Source organism: Meleagris gallopavo, chromosome 6 (assembly GCF_905368555.1).
Source record: "Meleagris gallopavo chromosome 6, MGAL_WU_HG_1.1, whole genome shotgun sequence".
NCBI lineage: Eukaryota > Metazoa > Chordata > Aves > Galliformes > Phasianidae > Meleagris > Meleagris gallopavo.
In genome coordinates this window covers 17,481,190-17,499,374 of record NC_139409.1, presented here as the reverse complement: position 1 = coordinate 17,499,374, position 18,185 = coordinate 17,481,190, and the positions used below count along the sequence as shown (strand labels likewise).

The window sequence follows — 18,185 nt, the reverse complement described above, 5'->3', positions numbered from 1 at the left end:
GAATGCTAACTCATCTGCTTTGGAATACGTGGGAACAGTGAGACACATTTTTTCCAACATTTAAACCCAGACTCCCCAAATCAGCTGCACAACTACTATTTCAGAGAGGTCACAGTTTCATTCAGACTGTTACTGGACATTTTCAGAGCCTTAACCACAGTTACATCTTCCTCATTTCATGAAAGGAAAAGAATGCATGCCATTACAGAACCACCTTCAGTGTCAGGTGGCTGGGGATGCAAGCAGTGAAAGAAAACAAAATGGTCGCACGAATGTCATGTTCCCTAGTAAGGTTTAGTAATCATAGTTGTTATTCACAACATAGATTTGTCCATAATTTAAGCCAGAAGTATGTTTTTTTGGTGTTTTTTTTTTTTAAAGTTCATTAATAATTGCCAGCTAATGGCTGCATATGGCCTGCATCGACTTTCAAGTGCTTTTAGAATGGAGAAAGTAATGAGCACGTTGTACTGCAAGCCTGTCCAGGGCTCTCACTGCTAGGCATTCTAAGTCACCTTCTATTGGAAACTCAAAAAACCCAAACTCTTTGATTAAAACCATCCACAGTGCTCTGATTCTCAGAGGAGGGACCCCAGCTTCAGAAATCATTATGGTCTTTTTAATGAGCTTAGTAAATTCTGACCTCAAATCACCATACAGTGATAATGGAAAATACAAATCTTTATTTTGGAAGACTGGGCTGCTTTGCCATAACTCTTTGGTGTCTGCTGCTCAGCAGCAGTTTCAGTCAAAAATAAAGAAATTCATGGCAGTCAAATACAAGCCTTCACTGAATGGTATCCAAGTATCTAACATGTACATTTTATACTTAATCTTGCAAATTGAACTTTTTTTTTTTTTTTCCCAAGAAATCTTTTAAAGTGAGACACATTATATGCTGAGGAATTAACTTTCAGCAGGTTGTACCCAACAATGAAACCATCACCAGGGTCCCATATCAGAAGTAAGATTCACAGCAGCTTCCATTGAGCTGTAAGCTAATACAAGTGCCTGGTGAACAGCTTGTCTGCAAGTATAAAACACATCCCACTCATGTAGGACAAAGCCCTAAAGGGGCAGTGCCTCATTGATCTTCTTCATAGATAACAAAAATGTGTGTAGCTGAAGAGGAAGCTTTAGTATGCAAGGTATATAAGTTACTCTGTGCTGTCTTATCACATATGAAACTAGGAAAAAAACAATCTCTCTCCTTTGCACAGATTTCTTGAACTGTGTTCTATCAGTACACAAGAAAAATGCAGAAGTATAAATCAGAGGAAGAAAACACTTACCCCATGCTTTACTGTTTTTGCAGCATGGGCAGCTTTCTTTTTTGCATCATAATGAGTAAGAATGTCAATAATGGCCATAAAATATACTTCCTTCCTAGGTGCACCTGCAAAGGACAAGTACATGAAAGTGAGAATGACAGTTCAATCATGCCTTCTCCTTCCAGCAAAGGAACCTTCTTTAGGATCACTCAACAGCTCAGGGAGGGTAATGTCAGTCAGAGTTCTGTAGAGACCGCAGGCTCAAGATATTCCTAAGTGAAAGTTTAAATGCACTTATATGTAATGTGAAACCCCAGCATACAGAAATAGGAATTATTGCTCACTTAATGTGGAATTCAAGTTCCTTCATAGTTATACAAACAAACAAGGAAAAAGTAAATTTTATATGAGAGGCAGTGCTTCTGAGTCAGCAAAAGAGTATTTTATTTATGAATGAAGCTACATATTTATTAATGTAAATGCTGATGAAAAAAAACAACAACAAACACTCCTGTCTTGAACAGCCACTGAGAACTGTGATGTCTGAAGAGCTAATTCAGAACCTGAGCTGACTGTGCAGTAGGTATGCAAGCTGACTGCACCCATCCCCACACATCACTATATCTGAGAAATATGTTCAGTAACAAAGCTGTGCATCACAGATGCCTTTTGCTTTTTGCTTCACCAAAGAACAACTGATTTCCTCTTCCACACAGCAAATTTATATTGTGAATGTAACTTTCCCTTAATATTGTTGTGAAGATGTTTGGGTTCCAGTGTAAGAATCAAAACATCTTAGCATGCAAATGTTTATTACTACTTACTTTCATGAGATTTTATTCCATAAACATCAATAGCTGGATCAAATTCCCCAGGAGCCAAAGGCAGCGAGCTGTTCAGTGTATTGCCTGGACTGTCTGGAGGAGTTCCAACAGGGTGTGTCCCATCACTTTCACCTTCATCTTCTCCATCATTCTCTTCACACTCTACTTCTTCCTGTTCAGCTCTTTCAACATCATGAATTCCAACTAGCAAGCTGTAGTCCATGAGTTTTAGCTGAGCAAGGAACTAGAAAGTGATAATAAGCAATTTATCAGTATCACAGAAAAATGTAAGCTCCACTTTCAAATAAGAGAAGTTACAAAGATGCCATCAGTTGAGAAAAAACGGGCACTTCTAAGAAAGCGGAGGACTAAGTGATAAAGCTAGCAAAGAAAGACTTTTAATTATTAAGATGTAGTGATAGCTGCAGGTCACTTGCAACTTATACTAAAAAGCCCTAGGACACTGTAGCAGTGTTCCAGTTAGAGTTATTCTGGTAACTACACCAGCACATGGGAAGCCATGGTCTGCAGCCACGTCTGCCCCTTCACTTCCTTCTCAGCCTTATTACAGAATCATGCAAAAGTGCTTAAATATCCTTGCAAGGGAAATGCTGTGAAGTTTTACATCATGAAGAAATGAAACGATGCCACACTCTCTTCAGAATTCAAGTCACATAAGCAAAACATAAATGTGAATGAAAGGACATCTTTGAATCAAGGCTAAAGATGGGAGTTTGAAGAAAGCTGGGAAATGAATGTACTTGCTGTGTAGACAAACTGTTATTTCAATTGATAGGAACAGTGTAAGGAAGGGAGAAAAGAGGAAGATGAAAATAAGAAATGTTACAAAATCAAGAACAAGGGATTAACGGTTCAAGGAGTGAAGCTGCCATAGCAGGAACCTCTGGAACCTCTGCTTATGATACACACGGAGAGAACCTGAAAATACAAATCATTTAAGCTTTTAGAAAAACTAACGGGCTATAAAATGCAAATTAGAGCAGACCAGAGAAGGGATTTTGGTCAGACTTTGGAATAGTGGTAGGGAGTAATGAGATGAGTGTGAAAACATCAAGGAATAAGAAAACAAGTTTGTAAAATCCTGATTCTGAGAAGAGAGAGCAAATCATAGCTAACATGACTCTGAATTGAAGAGCTAGAAATATATTATGAAAAGTGAGATTGAGAAGACGCTTAAGAAGAAAGAAGAAGTTGGTTTCTAACCATTTCAGTATAATAAAGCAAAAGATCGTTCACAAGACTGGAAGAGAAGATATACAATAATATACAAGAAGAACAGATGAAATTGACCAAAGGAAATGGAGTGGAAAGTGGAGAAGTGGAAGCCATTAAGGTGTTTGATAAATATCAAGAGAGAGGAGAAAAATCTACCAATAATGGTAAAAAATTACAAGAAAGAGGACAGACCCTTGGGAAGAAGAGCGAACTGGTAATTAGAAGAACAAGGGTTTTGTGAAAGCACAAGTAAAGATCATCTGATTTAAAGCGGAAAAAATATCCTTATGTGATTGTTCTCAGGACAGTTTCAGTGGAATGAGGTGGCAGGAAAATGCGGCAGGAATGAACTGAGAAAAGTCATGGACAAGAGGCCATCAGAACAGCAGCAACAGATATTACTACAAGAGCAGTAGGTATTATAATGCGCTTGTTTGAATAAAGGAAAGGGATGTGAGACAATTATAAGAGAAACACAGTGCAACAACAACAAAAAACATTTAATGACAAAAAGAATGGATATAAAGTCATATTCTTCAGAATTCTGTTCCACAGTTTGACTATAAATACTTCTCATGAGACAATTTTATGCAAAGTGCCATGCATTTCTCTTCACTGCGTAAAATCTGCATCCAAGACCAGGTAAAAAATGTAGACTATTAGTTAGCTAGCAAGGGCAGAAGAACCAGTAAAAGCAAAACAGGCTGAAGAACAGCTTGATTTTATTAAAATGAGGTGTCAGACCACTTCACGCTAGTGGTCTTCGTATATTTAACAATACTCTGTATACATTTCAAAATCATAAAACATGGCCTCTCAAGATATTTTCTGGATTCTGCCCTTGTATTTACAATCCAGTAAATGATGTAAAAGATAGCACACAATCCACCTTCTGCAGCAATAAAGTATCTTCTATATTCATTGCACATGTTTAAGATCTTGTCTGCAACCTACTTAAAGTAAAAGCTTTAGTCAGCAACTGCACTACATTAAAGAGCACTAAAATTTAGTTCAAATAAACCTATCTCTAGAGCTGTGACATCAACAGAGCAATTTTTTAGCACAATGTTCCAAATATAAAAGAAGCATATACTGATATTTCACAAAGTACTGTTGTTTTCATAATTACCATCATCATAAATTTCTCATCATTATGACAATGGGAAATTACATTTCTTCAAAAGCAAATCATTGCAAGTTCTAAGTCTTCAGTATTTTGTACAACTACTGAGCTTCTGAACAACACTCAGATACAGATCTGAAAAACTAGTCAAGTCAGTTCACATAGCCATCCTGATAGAAGTAGCTGAAAGTCTCATTAAGTCCCAGGGGCAATCTGCTATCAGGTCTCCTCCAACAAGCAGAAACAGATTTTAGGTTTTAAGTACAGGGATTGCAAAATATTGCATTTATTGATAATATTCTGAATTATAGAAACTGAAGTCAAGTTATATGAATTAGCCCCAAATTTAGTTTTCTTTATTTGCTGACTGGCTAAGTCAATCATAGTAAGTATGACATTAAATTTGTATATTAATGTTTTTCTAGTAGGTATAGACTATACTCAGCCAATTACAACTTCGTAAGACCTATGCTAATGAGTCCACCTGGTACATAGAGATTTCTGTATGTATCACTATTGTGATACTAAGCATAATCTAAAACTGGATTACTAAAATGAAACAAATAGAGCATGCACAGCTGTGAGTAAGGGAAGTTTACATTATCTGTTACAGACTACAGTCCACACATGGCTCCAGCTAACATCAGGCAGTCCTAGTGTACCTCCACCTGTAAAACAACCAGCAATACTCACCTCTCTCTTGGAGGCATTTGGAAGGACTATGCTTGTAAAGCGCTTATGCACTAAGTAGTACCATCATTTTTACATCACATCATCAAGGCAGGGATAAAGCATGGCAACCAACTATGGCATCAAGCCATTTATCACATCAGCAAAAGCAGTGATCAACTCCTGAAAGTTTAAATTATGTTTCATTTAAAACAGACAGTGCTTACAGATCAAGAGTTTTCATCTATGAATTACACGTATGCTTTCCTGAGCTATTTCCAATTTGCCACACATTTTAACAACAAAGAACTGAACAGGTGCACTCTTACCTCAACGTCCTTTTTGAGTTTCTCAAGGAACATCTTTTTGTTATTTTCATCAATATGAATCTTTTGGCCATCGTTAATAAAATCGTTGTCTTTGAATGTTGGCAGCTCTTTGGCCTAAAATAAACAAAAATTGCTGTAAGAGTCAGAACACAAACAGAAGTGCAGTGCAGTTGATGGTTCAGAATGGGTCCAGAGCAAAAGCTTCTCCAGCCCCACCAGGAGCTGAACCCTCAAACCTCCCAAAATGTGGAAGGCTCTCGAAGGCCCAAAAGAGGGCATTAGTGAGCTGTCACAGCTGAAAGCCCCACCACTTCTCAGTGAGAGCAACTACGCTTCCGCTGCATGCAGCTGCTCACAACTGCAAGCAGAAATTCTCTTCCCTTGCTTACCCACGCTGTGAGTAGCCTAGAAGGTACACATTCTCTGGGAATGCAGTAAATTTAACTAAGACAAAATATCAAACTCAATACTTCATTTGCATCTAACCTTCAAGTCCATACTTCTTCCAAGATATCATTTGTCAAAGTGACAGTAAGTGAAGCTGAGACACAATCTATACCTCATAATGAAGTGCTATTGCATCAGAGCTTATAGATCAAGCCAAACTGGATTACGCTTTACATAGCTACTGTAAATGTTTCTAAGTGCCCAATACCAAATAATTGTTTATAAAATATCAAGTGAACATGAATTATGCAATGCTGCTTAGAAGTGGTGAATGCCAGAGAAGAATGCTGCCTTTTAAATACATAATTAAATATTCTTGATATTGGAGCATTAGTTGATTATCTTCACCTTTAACTCTCCTATGAAGTGATTTGCAACAGCACTAAGGAAAGCCAGAAACTCTCACATGAGCACTGCAGTAACCATTAGTTTTAGTACTAAGACCCTCAAATGGGCTGTTTTCAGAGGGCAATGACTGAAAACTTGCTTTAAAGAAACACCCAACCAAGAAAACAGATGACAAAATAGTTCCTCCAGGGTATTTGGTCAAGTGACCCAGAAGTAATCATAGCTTCTACAAACAGAGCCTTGAAAAATTCTGCCCATTCAGCCTTTCTCCCTGCCCTCATCTCTAATAAACATTAGGGAAGAAAAGGCTTTGTTTACAAAGAAATGTCGCAGAACACCTGAGTGTTAATCCTCATTTGCAAGTCCTCCCACTAGGAATGAAAAGCAGCTAACACCAGCCCACTGGAATATCCTCCACCAGCATAAGCAGTAAGCAGTAATTTTACCAAAGACAGTACTTTTTATAAGTTTATTTTCTTTCTACAACACAGTAAGGAGAAGATCTCTGAATCTTCTGTTTCTTCTCTGAAACACACATATTGGAAGGCACAACATTAAAATACAAGTGTCACAGCAGACCCTGCAGTGCCTTCATGCATCTTCCCAAGGGGCAGAAGCTTTTCCTGCTGTTGGGCTGTGCACAGAAGTGGCCAAAATGCCCAGCTCTCCAGTTCTTTAAATTTATTTTCTTGGACTTGGAAATTAGGAATTGCTCCGTTTGTTTAGAGAAGTAACTGTTATCACCTAGTTACTGCCCCCAACATTTCGTTATGAATCTGTTAAATTCATTGCATCCCAATACTTACGAACCTTGGAAAAAACTAAAGTCCAAGCCTTTTTGCTCTGAACCACTACCAACGTTGTACCTAGAACACTGTGATGTATTAAGATACCGTCTAGTGCTGCTCCAGAGGCTTTCTAATTTTAAGTTCACATGAAAGGAAAGCCCCTGCTTAGGGCACTGCTTCCTCGGGTGAGCAGTCCTGAAGTGCTTCCCTTACAGGTGCCACAGATGCTTCCTAAAGCCAGCAGTGATTTGGTTACTGCTGTATGACACCATCGATTTTCTTTCTGGCCTACTGAACAAGAAGTTTAGGACGAGAAGGAGCAGGGGGAATTTCAGATAAGCATTCCTGTCACACACAAACAACCCCACAAAGGAGGGCTGGTTCTGCAGGGGCGGGCTGGGATGTAGGGATGCTGCCAAGGCCAGCGATGGAATCTGATGTGTGGGAGGTTCAAGAATGGAAGGATTTGGATGAATTCAGTGAGGCTGAGATACTAATGAAAAGAATGCAGAAACCATGCTCCTCCACAGCTAGCACCAAAGTCACTAAAAAGTCCTCATCTTGAGTTAGGTTTGCGCCCAGATGTCCCAGTAGAAGATGACACCAGGCAGTGGTTAAAGCGAAACAAGCCCATCGACACTGAAAAAAACCCTATCAATGCTGGATGAGATTGGGGGAGGCAAGGCAGAAGGATGTGCCTATGGCTCAGACACAACATGTGGGTCCACGGCAGGCCCTGCTGCGCCAGGCAGGAGCTACTTTCAATAAAACTGAGCTAGCAATGCTGAGCACTCCCAGGCCTTAACACCCTGCAGGTTTTGTCTGAGGGCACGTTTCCTCACCCAGATCCCACAGCAGCGAAGGCTTGGCAAACACAAGCATGAACTAAAAGCCAGCACTGATGCATGGAAACAAAAAGAGCAAGAAATAAAAGTAGCAGTTGCAATATAAGAAACTGGAGCAAAAAAGCTACATGCTGGTGGTTGCTCTCACCATGTTATGTGAATGATGCCCCCAGCCTACATTCTTTCTTCTACCTCTTTCCAGACAAAGCTTTCTGTGTCTTTTTTTCTTACGTACTAGACAGTATCACACCCCATATTTACTTGAAGCCCTAGAACAGCCCTAGGATACTGTTTTAATCCCAAATATTATTAATGACAGCCAGCACTAGTAGCAATTCTAGAGGCAATTTTACTGAAATTAATGGCTTAGAATTTATTTGAGGATTTAGGAATTAAAACCTCTGACATATACAACCAGGAGTGGCTCTAGTAGTTACTTAACATTCATAATGTATGTGTTCACATTGAAAAATTCAAATACGAACATTTTATACTGATGCACTGAAATAAATACAAAGCAAACCACATTGTGGCAGTCTGAAACACTATCTGAATAAAAAAATTGAGACTTCGCTTTAATGAAATAATTGATATGATTAATTTTTAATGAAGTCTCAAATATTTCCAATGAAGCAAAATCCTTGTTGAAAAAAGATTCTCCCAGAATGTAATTCATTATAATGAACATATTACTATCATTAAAGAACTAAATATTTTAAGAGCTGCACAGGAGATGAACATCTAACTACTTCCACTAAATTAATAATAGATTTTCTTTCTGAACCACTTCCATCATTTTTAATCCCCTACTTAAAGATGCAAGAAAGGCACAGTAGTTTTACAAATATGGAGGATCTATTTATTACAAAAGCATGCTATTTACACACTTCAGGTTCACATTCTGAAGTCTGTCATGGTTATAGACAACTTTAATGATAAGAAGGTTTTACTGTCTTTGAGAGGTCTGAAAAGCAATGAAATCGGCTTTTTTATTTTTTGGACTATGATGACAGGATACACAAAACCAGATTCAAAAACTAAAATTACTGCGAAGAATCAGAGGTGAAATTTCATTTCTATATGGACATGGATATAGTTTTTGCAGATGTCTTATGAATCTCAATTCAGCATCCTATCCTAATTTGTTAAAATGAAAAACTAGTATATTTTTTTTTCCAAAAGGATTTTTTGCATTATGACCTAGTATAACAATCACAGCATGGTATTAATGCTGACATTTTGGAAGAAGCTTGATAAAACAGCTGTAGGACAGTTAAGTTAGAGAATAATTCTTGGACTGAAGAAGGGAAAAAACAAACAAACAAACAAACAAACAAGAAAACTAACTTCACAACCTGACAGCAATTTCTCACCTAGCAAAGGCAAAGAGTAGGCTGTGGGAGAAACGTTGCATGGAAATGTTTTCATTTGGAACTAGTCACCAGCCACCTTATTCCCACAGCTAAGTGCTGGCAGAACCAGGCTGACAGTTTATACATTTTGAAAATGGTGTACAATATCTGCCAAGAATTAAGTTCTGCACCCTAGGCTTCTTTTCTTAGTGATCGTCTTGCATTCACTTTTTACTTTTTTTTTTTTTTTTTAATTAAAAAAGTGATGTTAACTTTAAACTCATACATGGAAGGCAGCATTTTTAAAAGAAGGATATTATGAATTTATTTGCAGTAGTTTGGCACAGGTGGTTTTGAACTGAGTTCAAAAGTTTGAAGGCACCAGATCTACAAGAAGAAAGAATAACTAGAATCTCCTTTGGAAGTCTGGAGATGGGAGCTGCTCTCCTCCACTGGTTATGGAAGCAGAATCCAAACCTCTCCTGTACAATCTGCCTTGTCCTGGGCAGGCATTTCTGACCAAACAAGGTCCTACGTATTTGGCATAAGGGGATTGTAAATGGCAGTGAAGATAAAGGTGCAACCTCAAAACTGGGGTTTGAGAGAGAATGCTGAAAAGGTTTTAGAAGGTACAAGACAGATTTTTGTAGGACAAAAGATTGTGCAAGGAAGTGTAGATGGATTAAAAATTATTCAAGCACGTACAGAAGTAGTAGCTAAAAACTTGTGATCAGGAAAATGCATCCAGAATTATATCTATAGTGAATATTCTCCAGCTGCAAAATGAACATGAAACATAAAATGCAAGACCAAGATTCTCTTTAAGAAAAAAATAAAGTAATCACTTTAACACAGAGAATACAGGCTTTTAAACAGAACCAAACCAAAAACCCACCCATCAGTCAACAGGAAAATAGTGATTTGCTTAAAAAACAGTCATGGGTTAGTGTCATATGAAGGCTAAGTGTTGAAACAGGAATCTGAACTCTGAATATTTACTGTTATTTTGCAATGCATGGCAGTGTGATGATTTGAAAGTTATGATCTTTGCATATGTCAACTTGAGATTTATTTCACAAAGAAACAGAAGTCATGCTTCATATCTGTTGTGCGCGATTGGCAAACAAGCAAGTTGAAATCATTAAAAGAAATAAGTAAAAAATGCATTTTTAGAACAGCAGGAAAAAATTCTAAGCTTTGGGGATGATCTGCCTTGAATCAAATTTTACCTACTTAAAGACTACGTAAACTTGTTGCTAAGGTCTTGTATTTACTGTCTTTTTATGTGTTTATGCTTATTTGTCAAAAATCACATATCACAGAGACAGTAACAGAACCCATTTGGTATTAACTGAAAGACATCATTATCATTCTATGAAATTCTACAAGAAAGATGAAATATGATAGGTTTCACATCACCTAGGCTTTATTTGCCTCTTGAAATTTCTGAATTGTTCACTCGCTAGCAACATCCTAAAGTTCTTTATAACTACAAGTACTCCCAGCTGGAACCGCTAATTTGATGTCATACTGAAAGTACAGCATAATTATGAGCAGACAGACCACCACGGGAGTTCTGCATTATCCTTGTTTCACTTAAGAGGGCAAAATTGTCCAAGGAATGAATAGAAAATGCCCACTATTAAGGTTTCTTTTTTTTAAGATGGAACTAAAGACTAAAAAAAATAAAGGAGCAGCTGTCAGAACTTGACAACTGTTGAAACATACTGTTCTTTTTAAATTCAAGACATCTGTAAGTGCATGTTATGATATTTGTTGCCAAGAAAGTGATGACTTTATTATTAAAAATATCACTTACAATGCAAATGAGAAGAATTGTGTGCTAAGGTGAAATCTAAGGGATGGAGCTTGTCTCCACACTGATTACCATAAAACACTGAAATGACAGTTTCAGAGCTTATCATCAATATGTTAGGATATTAAACAGTTGAAAACAGTCAAATGGAAGATAAACTGAGAATAAGACAGAAAGTAACATTCAGGCATTTTAAGAGTCATCCAACAAGCTTTTCTTCCTAAAACCTTAACCTTGAATCTTCGTATCTCTTCCACACTACCAAAATAAAATAGAAAAATACCTTTTTTCCCCCGATTTCTTATTTTATGGTCCAATAAATCTTTTCTGCGTAATTGATTGGTTCTTAGTTATTAACTAAGTAACAAAGAGTATTTTAATAGGAAAACGTGTCAAGAAAGTCACCATTTTATCCAGATATGTCATTTCAGAGTAATTTATTTAAAATTTGCAACCTTCATTAGAAAGTGACTGAAAGATCCACTTTACTGTTTTCTGGATTCCACAGCTGTAAAGAAAGCCAACATATTATGTTTGACATTCTGAAAACCATTTGATTACTTTAAATACTGGCATTTGAAATTAAACATGAATTACTTAAAAGCTTATTAAAACCTACAGCATGACCAGACATTTTTAACCTTATATTTTAGCACCAAAAGATTACTGCCTTTTATTACTTTTCTGTTTTTCATATATGAATAGCAGTGGGTATCCTACAGTAAGTAATTAATTAACATTGCTGTTAATTGGGATTCTATTATTAATAGTGTCATTGCAGGGTGATATTAATAAATTGATGTTTTAATTTGCCCCTGGCTAAATGTTAGCTAATAAGTTACACCACCAGACAGGTATCTGAGATTTTTTTCTTTTGTTCAGTTACTCAGAACTGTTTTTTCGAACTTACTAGATTTCAATGCAATTCTCAAGGTCCCCAGTCCAGTGACACACATGCAGAAATACATCTCATTGTAGCAGATATTTAGTACTGCTTATATCGCTTCAGAAACCAAACCTTCTTTGTCTATTCATACACCAACACATTCAAGCTTAAAAACAGTTCTTTAAAGATAAGTTGAGTAGTTTACGTAAGGAAATTAATTCCTATTGCAGGACAGATTAAGATCACAATTAAGATCTGAACCTAGAGTTTCAAATTCCTACACTGAAGATACTTGTGTATTCTTCTGACCCTTTCCAGACCAAAAGACAGATTTCAAAATGCATACAGAAAGCACGTAATAAGAAAAATATTATTTTTTCCTTGCCAGATTCTCAAAGAGCTTATACAATGTTGTTCCCTCTATGAAGCTAGCAGTCTACCCAATTCATTTTCCTGCTTAGAAATGTTTGTTCTGAGCGGTAGCTTATCACCTCTTTGCTGAATTATGAGTAGTAGGAGTCTGTTCTAACAGACAGAGACTGTCTGCAATACAGCTCAATAGGCTTCATGTAGTTCTGTCTCCAAGAAATCAAATGCATTTGGAAAGAATATGATGTGTGAAACTTAGAAGATCAGAAGAAGAATCTGAGGGAGCAATTTTTATATAGCTTTCATATAAATATGCAAAATAAAGGAGGAGGCTCCAGACATTCAGAAGTTGATAGGAATTTTGTCACTGGTCTTGCTGAAGTTAAAATTTCATGTTTTATACGTGGAGAATAATTTTTTTATATAGTTAAACAGCTTTGTTGCAGATCAGCTATAATCAGTTTCAGTAACAATTTTGCCATGGACTTGCATGACAACAGAATTTAGTGATTCTTTCAAGTTCTTGCTAGTTATATAGTAATTAGTTATATAGTTACTAACTCTATATCATCAGTGTATCATGATTTATCTAATTATGATTTTGAGACATATTCCTAAAACTCCTCAAAAACATAAGCACCAAATATCTGCATAGCATCATCTCTCATAGAGCTAAATGTGTAATATTAGTAATATTTACATTATTCCAAGCATTAGTATTGTAATCTGAAGCAGTCACATCCGAGTAATTTGCCCTTCTCATTTCCATCACTTTCAGCACTACCAGCAGAGGCTTTCAATGACACTGGGTATCATTTGTAAGATACCTGAAGAGTTAGTATCTTTGTTATAAAAACATTATAGTTGTGCTACTAAACAAGACCAAAAACAGACCACAAGAAAAGAATGAAGACCACTCAAGAAATGATCTTAAGGGCCCAAAACAGAAAAAGAGAGCTAATGCAGATTACTGTAATGGCAACTGACATTTGTGACATCTTAGTTGCATACCGCTGGAAGAATTTTAAGTGTTCAGCCAACCTTAAGAGGAAGTGGAAAAACTTAGCACACAGAGTGTTTCTTGCAGGTAGAAATGCATCACTGACAGTTAGTGTATGCCCCTTACTCCTTACTGCAGTTGTGCGATTCACAGAAGAATTAGAGAGGCTGGTATGGTATGACTAATGCTTAGGATAAAAACAAGTGATTGGAATGGAATTTTGGGATAAAACAAAATGAAGTCTTTAAAGCAAATTGCTGAATGATCTTATGCAACAGCATAATTCAGAAGAATTATGGAAAACTTAGGAAAATTAGCGTCACAAGTTCCTAGACCACTCAAGTTTGGAAATCTAAGAAGTCTTACAGAATGGGGAGACTATGTTCCACTTTCAGTTATCTGCAGAATCTTCAGACAAACCTCAAGTGCCACTATATTTCACTGGAACCTCAAAGAACACTTTGAGAATGTTCAATTTTCCAAATGAACTCAAGTTGCAGATGGAGAAAAACAAAGTGACCAACTTTCTTTTAGAGCAAAGTTCCAGCTATAGAATTTGAAGGAGACTACTCACTCTTATTACACCTATGTATGTCCATGCCTGTCAGCTTGTTGGCTTGTTTGAACAAACTTTACGTAACCAATGGTTATCACAATTCGAGGTTTGGTTCATTTTTACATTTACAATAGGAGTAGTGCCCGTCACATAGTTCCATAAATCTGTGTCCATAAATCTTTATATTAAAGAGCAAGAAAAAGAAGATGAAGAAGCAGGAAGAGAATGAAGTTCCTGATGTTTTCCTACCACAGGGCAGGCCCTGAAGAAACTAAGAAGAGAAGAGAAAAAAGGAAAAGGAGGAGGCAGACGAGTGGCTCACTTACCTCTGGAATTTCAACACCATTGCAAACCAACAGTCAAAGGTCTGCAGTAAATACAGGAAAGATAAAGGACGGAATAAGGTAGAACTCAAGCGGGAGAATATGACAGAAAACAAAGAAAAGGGGCAGAACAGCACTGATTATGCTTGTCCTGACACTGGCTAGCAGTTTAGATAACTGAAAAGTAAACAGAAATGCACCATACCTTTTCTTTGTCACTGGCTTCTCGAGCCACAGTAGAGCCCTGAAACAGAAAAAATGGATCTAAAAATGTGCATATGTCAGAAACTAATTTGAAAACTTTACGATAACAGGTCAAAAGTGGATGAACCGCATCCTTTGAAATTAAGAAGGTGATACAGGAGGTGGAATGTCTTAAACTTCTGTCATCTCTTGAAGAAGATCTATCATGTGAGAAGAAGGATGGAGTAAATCCTCAAATGCTCTGTACCTATTGTCTCTGTGACTGATAGGGATTTCTTCCTCACGTCTCGTCCTAATTCTGAGACAACCTTGTAAGCTCAGTTGGCTTGGAGACTTCTGACTTTTCTGTACCAATTTAGATGCATAGTTGTGGGATAGCCTATTCTATATATCTTGGGCAAACATAATACACATTTAAAAAGGATGTCACACAATATAGGTACATACAAATATTTAAAAAAAAAGATCACAAAGTACAAACAAGAACAGTGTACCTCACAGCAACATGAAGTCAAAAGAAGAGATGAGATCAACAGTGGATTCAAAAGATTTACAGTGTTTACCAACAGCATAATGGGTATTTTGAGATACTTTTTTTTTTAATGACTGAGACTTTCTGAATAAGCTGGAGGTGACCAAAAAATGGCTGTATATATTTCTTTACAAATTTCATGAAGCAGGACCACACCTGTAGGTATTCAGAGTTTATCAGGTAACAGCACTGCAATAAATAGTAGCCATAATTATGCCTTCATTACAGTAACATGGTAAGCAATGGATATTGAAAGATTAGTACATCAACTCTGTCTTGTTGGAAGGATAAAGAAGTGCTTGAGTGGGTTTACACTACTTTAAAGAATGTAAGAATTCACAACTACACATTTTTATATCATGTTTTGTTGTCTGCAGAGAAAACTTAGAACAGAGAGAAAAGATAAATGGACAGCAGACCTTCAGTATTATGTACAGTCCAGAAAGCAGAGATTTCATTTCATTATATTGTTAGCTGATAAAGAACTCCAACAAAAGTCTATGATACTTTAGTTTACTGATTTACTTATAGCGTATTCTGTGCTCTACCTACCTCCAGAACTATTGGGTCTGGACAACGATCAGCAGAAAACCAAATAAGGAAAAAAAGGATTTGCAATAGTAAAAATTTTGGAGGTTGTGAAGTTTAACATTGAGGTAATCTTAAGAAAAAGTCTCAGTGGACAGGAAAATACCTTTGAAATCCTATGCTGATCTGTAGTGGAGACTTTTGTCTAAGCTGCTGTCAGAAATACCTACAAAAAATGGAGCCTGAACCTGTAACTGCAGATGTTGTATCAATGAAATTAAGAAAAAACTCTTTATAATCTTGGCAGTGTCATTAGGCATATGCTGGGGGGCAGTAATTTTCAAGAATAATATGACATTGATGCTGAATTTAAATTGCAAGGGAAGTTTATCTTTAAGGCAATTTTGCCTAGCTGGACAAACTGAACAGTGTACAGAAGCATTCACAGAGGTAAGCAGCAGCAAATGCAGTGCTGCTTAGACCAATGATAATAATATATTATATGCTATTTGGTTTTTGGTATTGTGCTTTTGTCCCATTTTTTAATGCATATTGTCATTATGATGCTCTAAAATATATGTAGTTCTCTCAAATTTTTGGAAGTTACTCATTACCCATTCAGGTATGAGATTGGTCACTCATTCTTAGTGGCACTTTTGGAGAAAATCCTCCAAAAAAAGGCAGCTTATGATTGAATAGTAGCTTTCTGCACTAGTCACATCATGCATCAACTAGGATATTTCAAATGAAAAACAGCTAAAATCTGAGAGGGTAAATTCAAAGAAGAGCAAAAACAAAATTAAAAACATCTTTCTTCTGTAAGCTCTGCCAAATACTAAAAACCATTAAGTCAACAGTCAGGAAATCAGTTCTCACAGATGAGGTTCAGTCAACTATATAAGCAGTTTCTAGGTGAATTCCTAGGAATGGTTGCTGCAATATATAGCATTACAAACCTCTTAATATAGAGCTGAATAAATATCTTAAAATAAGTATGCAGATGCACGTAGTGATTCAACACAGAAATTAAATGCATTAGAAAGAAGTAGGTTTCTAAGGGAGACCTTATGGAGGAAATAAAAATAATCCCTTATGTAGAAAGACTACGAATGTATTTCAGGCCTTTATTCTAAGTGCTGTATATTAAATATCAGCGAAATTACATTTTAGAACAAAACTAAAACACACCTTATGGTAACAACAGAAGAAATTCTGTATTTTAAGAGCAATTCTCTTTTTCTCAGAACTATTTTTAAAATGTAGAAGGAAATATGAAACTTCTGTAGAAGTGATATACTTTGTAGTAGCATTTTGTTGGTTTAAATAATGACGTCATGTAGTCATTTTATGTAAGTCCTCTACACAGTCAGCTGTGGCCTTCCATAATGCTGAGAAAAGCCTCAGTAAGCAGAATTCTTATTTTTCTTGTGTGAAGTGTTTCACCCTTAGCCATTAGTTATATGTAACAAATATTTCTGGTAAAATCACTCCATTTAAAATATGCACAACACAGAAAAATTTGTAGTTTCTATAAAATCATTTTTCAGCTTTTCTAAGCTTAATGCAGAAGTACACCAGCTCATCATGATTATTATATAACACAGGTTTAAATTCGTTAAAATTTTGAGCAATCTTCAATCAACAGCAGAATCTAGCATTTACATTGAAGATTTTCAGCTACTTTGTCAGTTATTTTATCTGCAGTTATTTCTCACCTTTAAATCATATTTTCTATAAACAGATAAACGATGGCTGAACACATTCCTTGTAACAATCATATATATTTCAACTCCATCGACAGTGAGCCGGTACATGCCCAAAAACTGGGGAAGAAGCGTGTTCCCATGACATTCCACAATAAACTGCAGAAGCAAAAGAAAAAACAAGAATGAGGATGGATATACAGGATATAAATTTGTATTAACAGATTTTAAAAGACGAAACAACCAGAAACAACACATCTACTTATCAAACATATATTTGGGTGGAGACAACCCTTTGAAAAATCACGCCAAAACAAAGCCCTGCATTTAAAAAATAAAACTGTGAACTGCTTAACTTGCAACTTTTACAGACCACGTCACTGGGAGAGCAGACTCTGTGTCACAGATCAGTCCCTTTTTGTGGTCCAAAAGTGCACCTCACGTGTACTTGGTACTGGCGTCAAACAAAACAGAAATAGTTTTTCAAACGACACAATACTGCATTTTAGTTATCCCTTATTTAATCTGTTCCTCCATTCTCAACGTGAGGACCATTTATGGTGCTGTCGCAAGCAACAGGCATTTATTACCACCAACTGTCTCCCAGCACTTTGCTGCTCAGAGCTGAGCAGTGACGTACAAGGACCTTTTTTTAAGAATACCTTCATTTCCTTAAGGATGCCACGTTACATTACGAACATGCTGTCAAGCTTGGAAAGTTTCACCATGTGCACCTGAAGCCTGACCTTGTATATTTTTTTAAATTTAAATCATCTGCCTTTTAGACAACAGTTCAAAGTACTATTGAGTGACCATCAGAGGAAACAGCAATCCAAGTACAGACTACCTTGAAGATGAGAAGTATTGAATGAATATTTATTCTTACAATAAAAATGTCCACACTGTATTACTTGAACATATTCACAGCAATTTTGTGGAATCAAGGAAAAGTTCAGCTTCACAATGAAGTAGAAAAGCCATCAACAGCTTTCCTTTTTCTGTTATTACCAAGTACCAAAAAATTTAAAAATTCAAG

General features: G+C 36.5%; 1 protein-coding gene across 1 annotated transcript in view; it reads right to left on the bottom strand.

Moving 5' to 3' along the window:
- The window catches only part of PIP4K2A (phosphatidylinositol-5-phosphate 4-kinase type 2 alpha), a 100,250-nt gene that overhangs the window by 2,683 nt on the left and 79,382 nt on the right, over positions 1-18,185 (bottom strand). The window contains exons 5-9 of the mRNA XM_085227278.1: positions 17,162-17,308; positions 14,388-14,426; positions 5,453-5,566; positions 2,096-2,339; positions 1,293-1,396 (exon numbers count right to left, since the gene is read on the bottom strand). Coding sequence (XP_085083404.1) covers positions 1,293-1,396; positions 2,096-2,339; positions 5,453-5,566; positions 14,388-14,426; positions 17,162-17,308 — 648 coding nt within the window. The remainder of the gene's footprint in view (positions 1-1,292; positions 1,397-2,095; positions 2,340-5,452; positions 5,567-14,387; positions 14,427-17,161; positions 17,309-18,185) is intronic.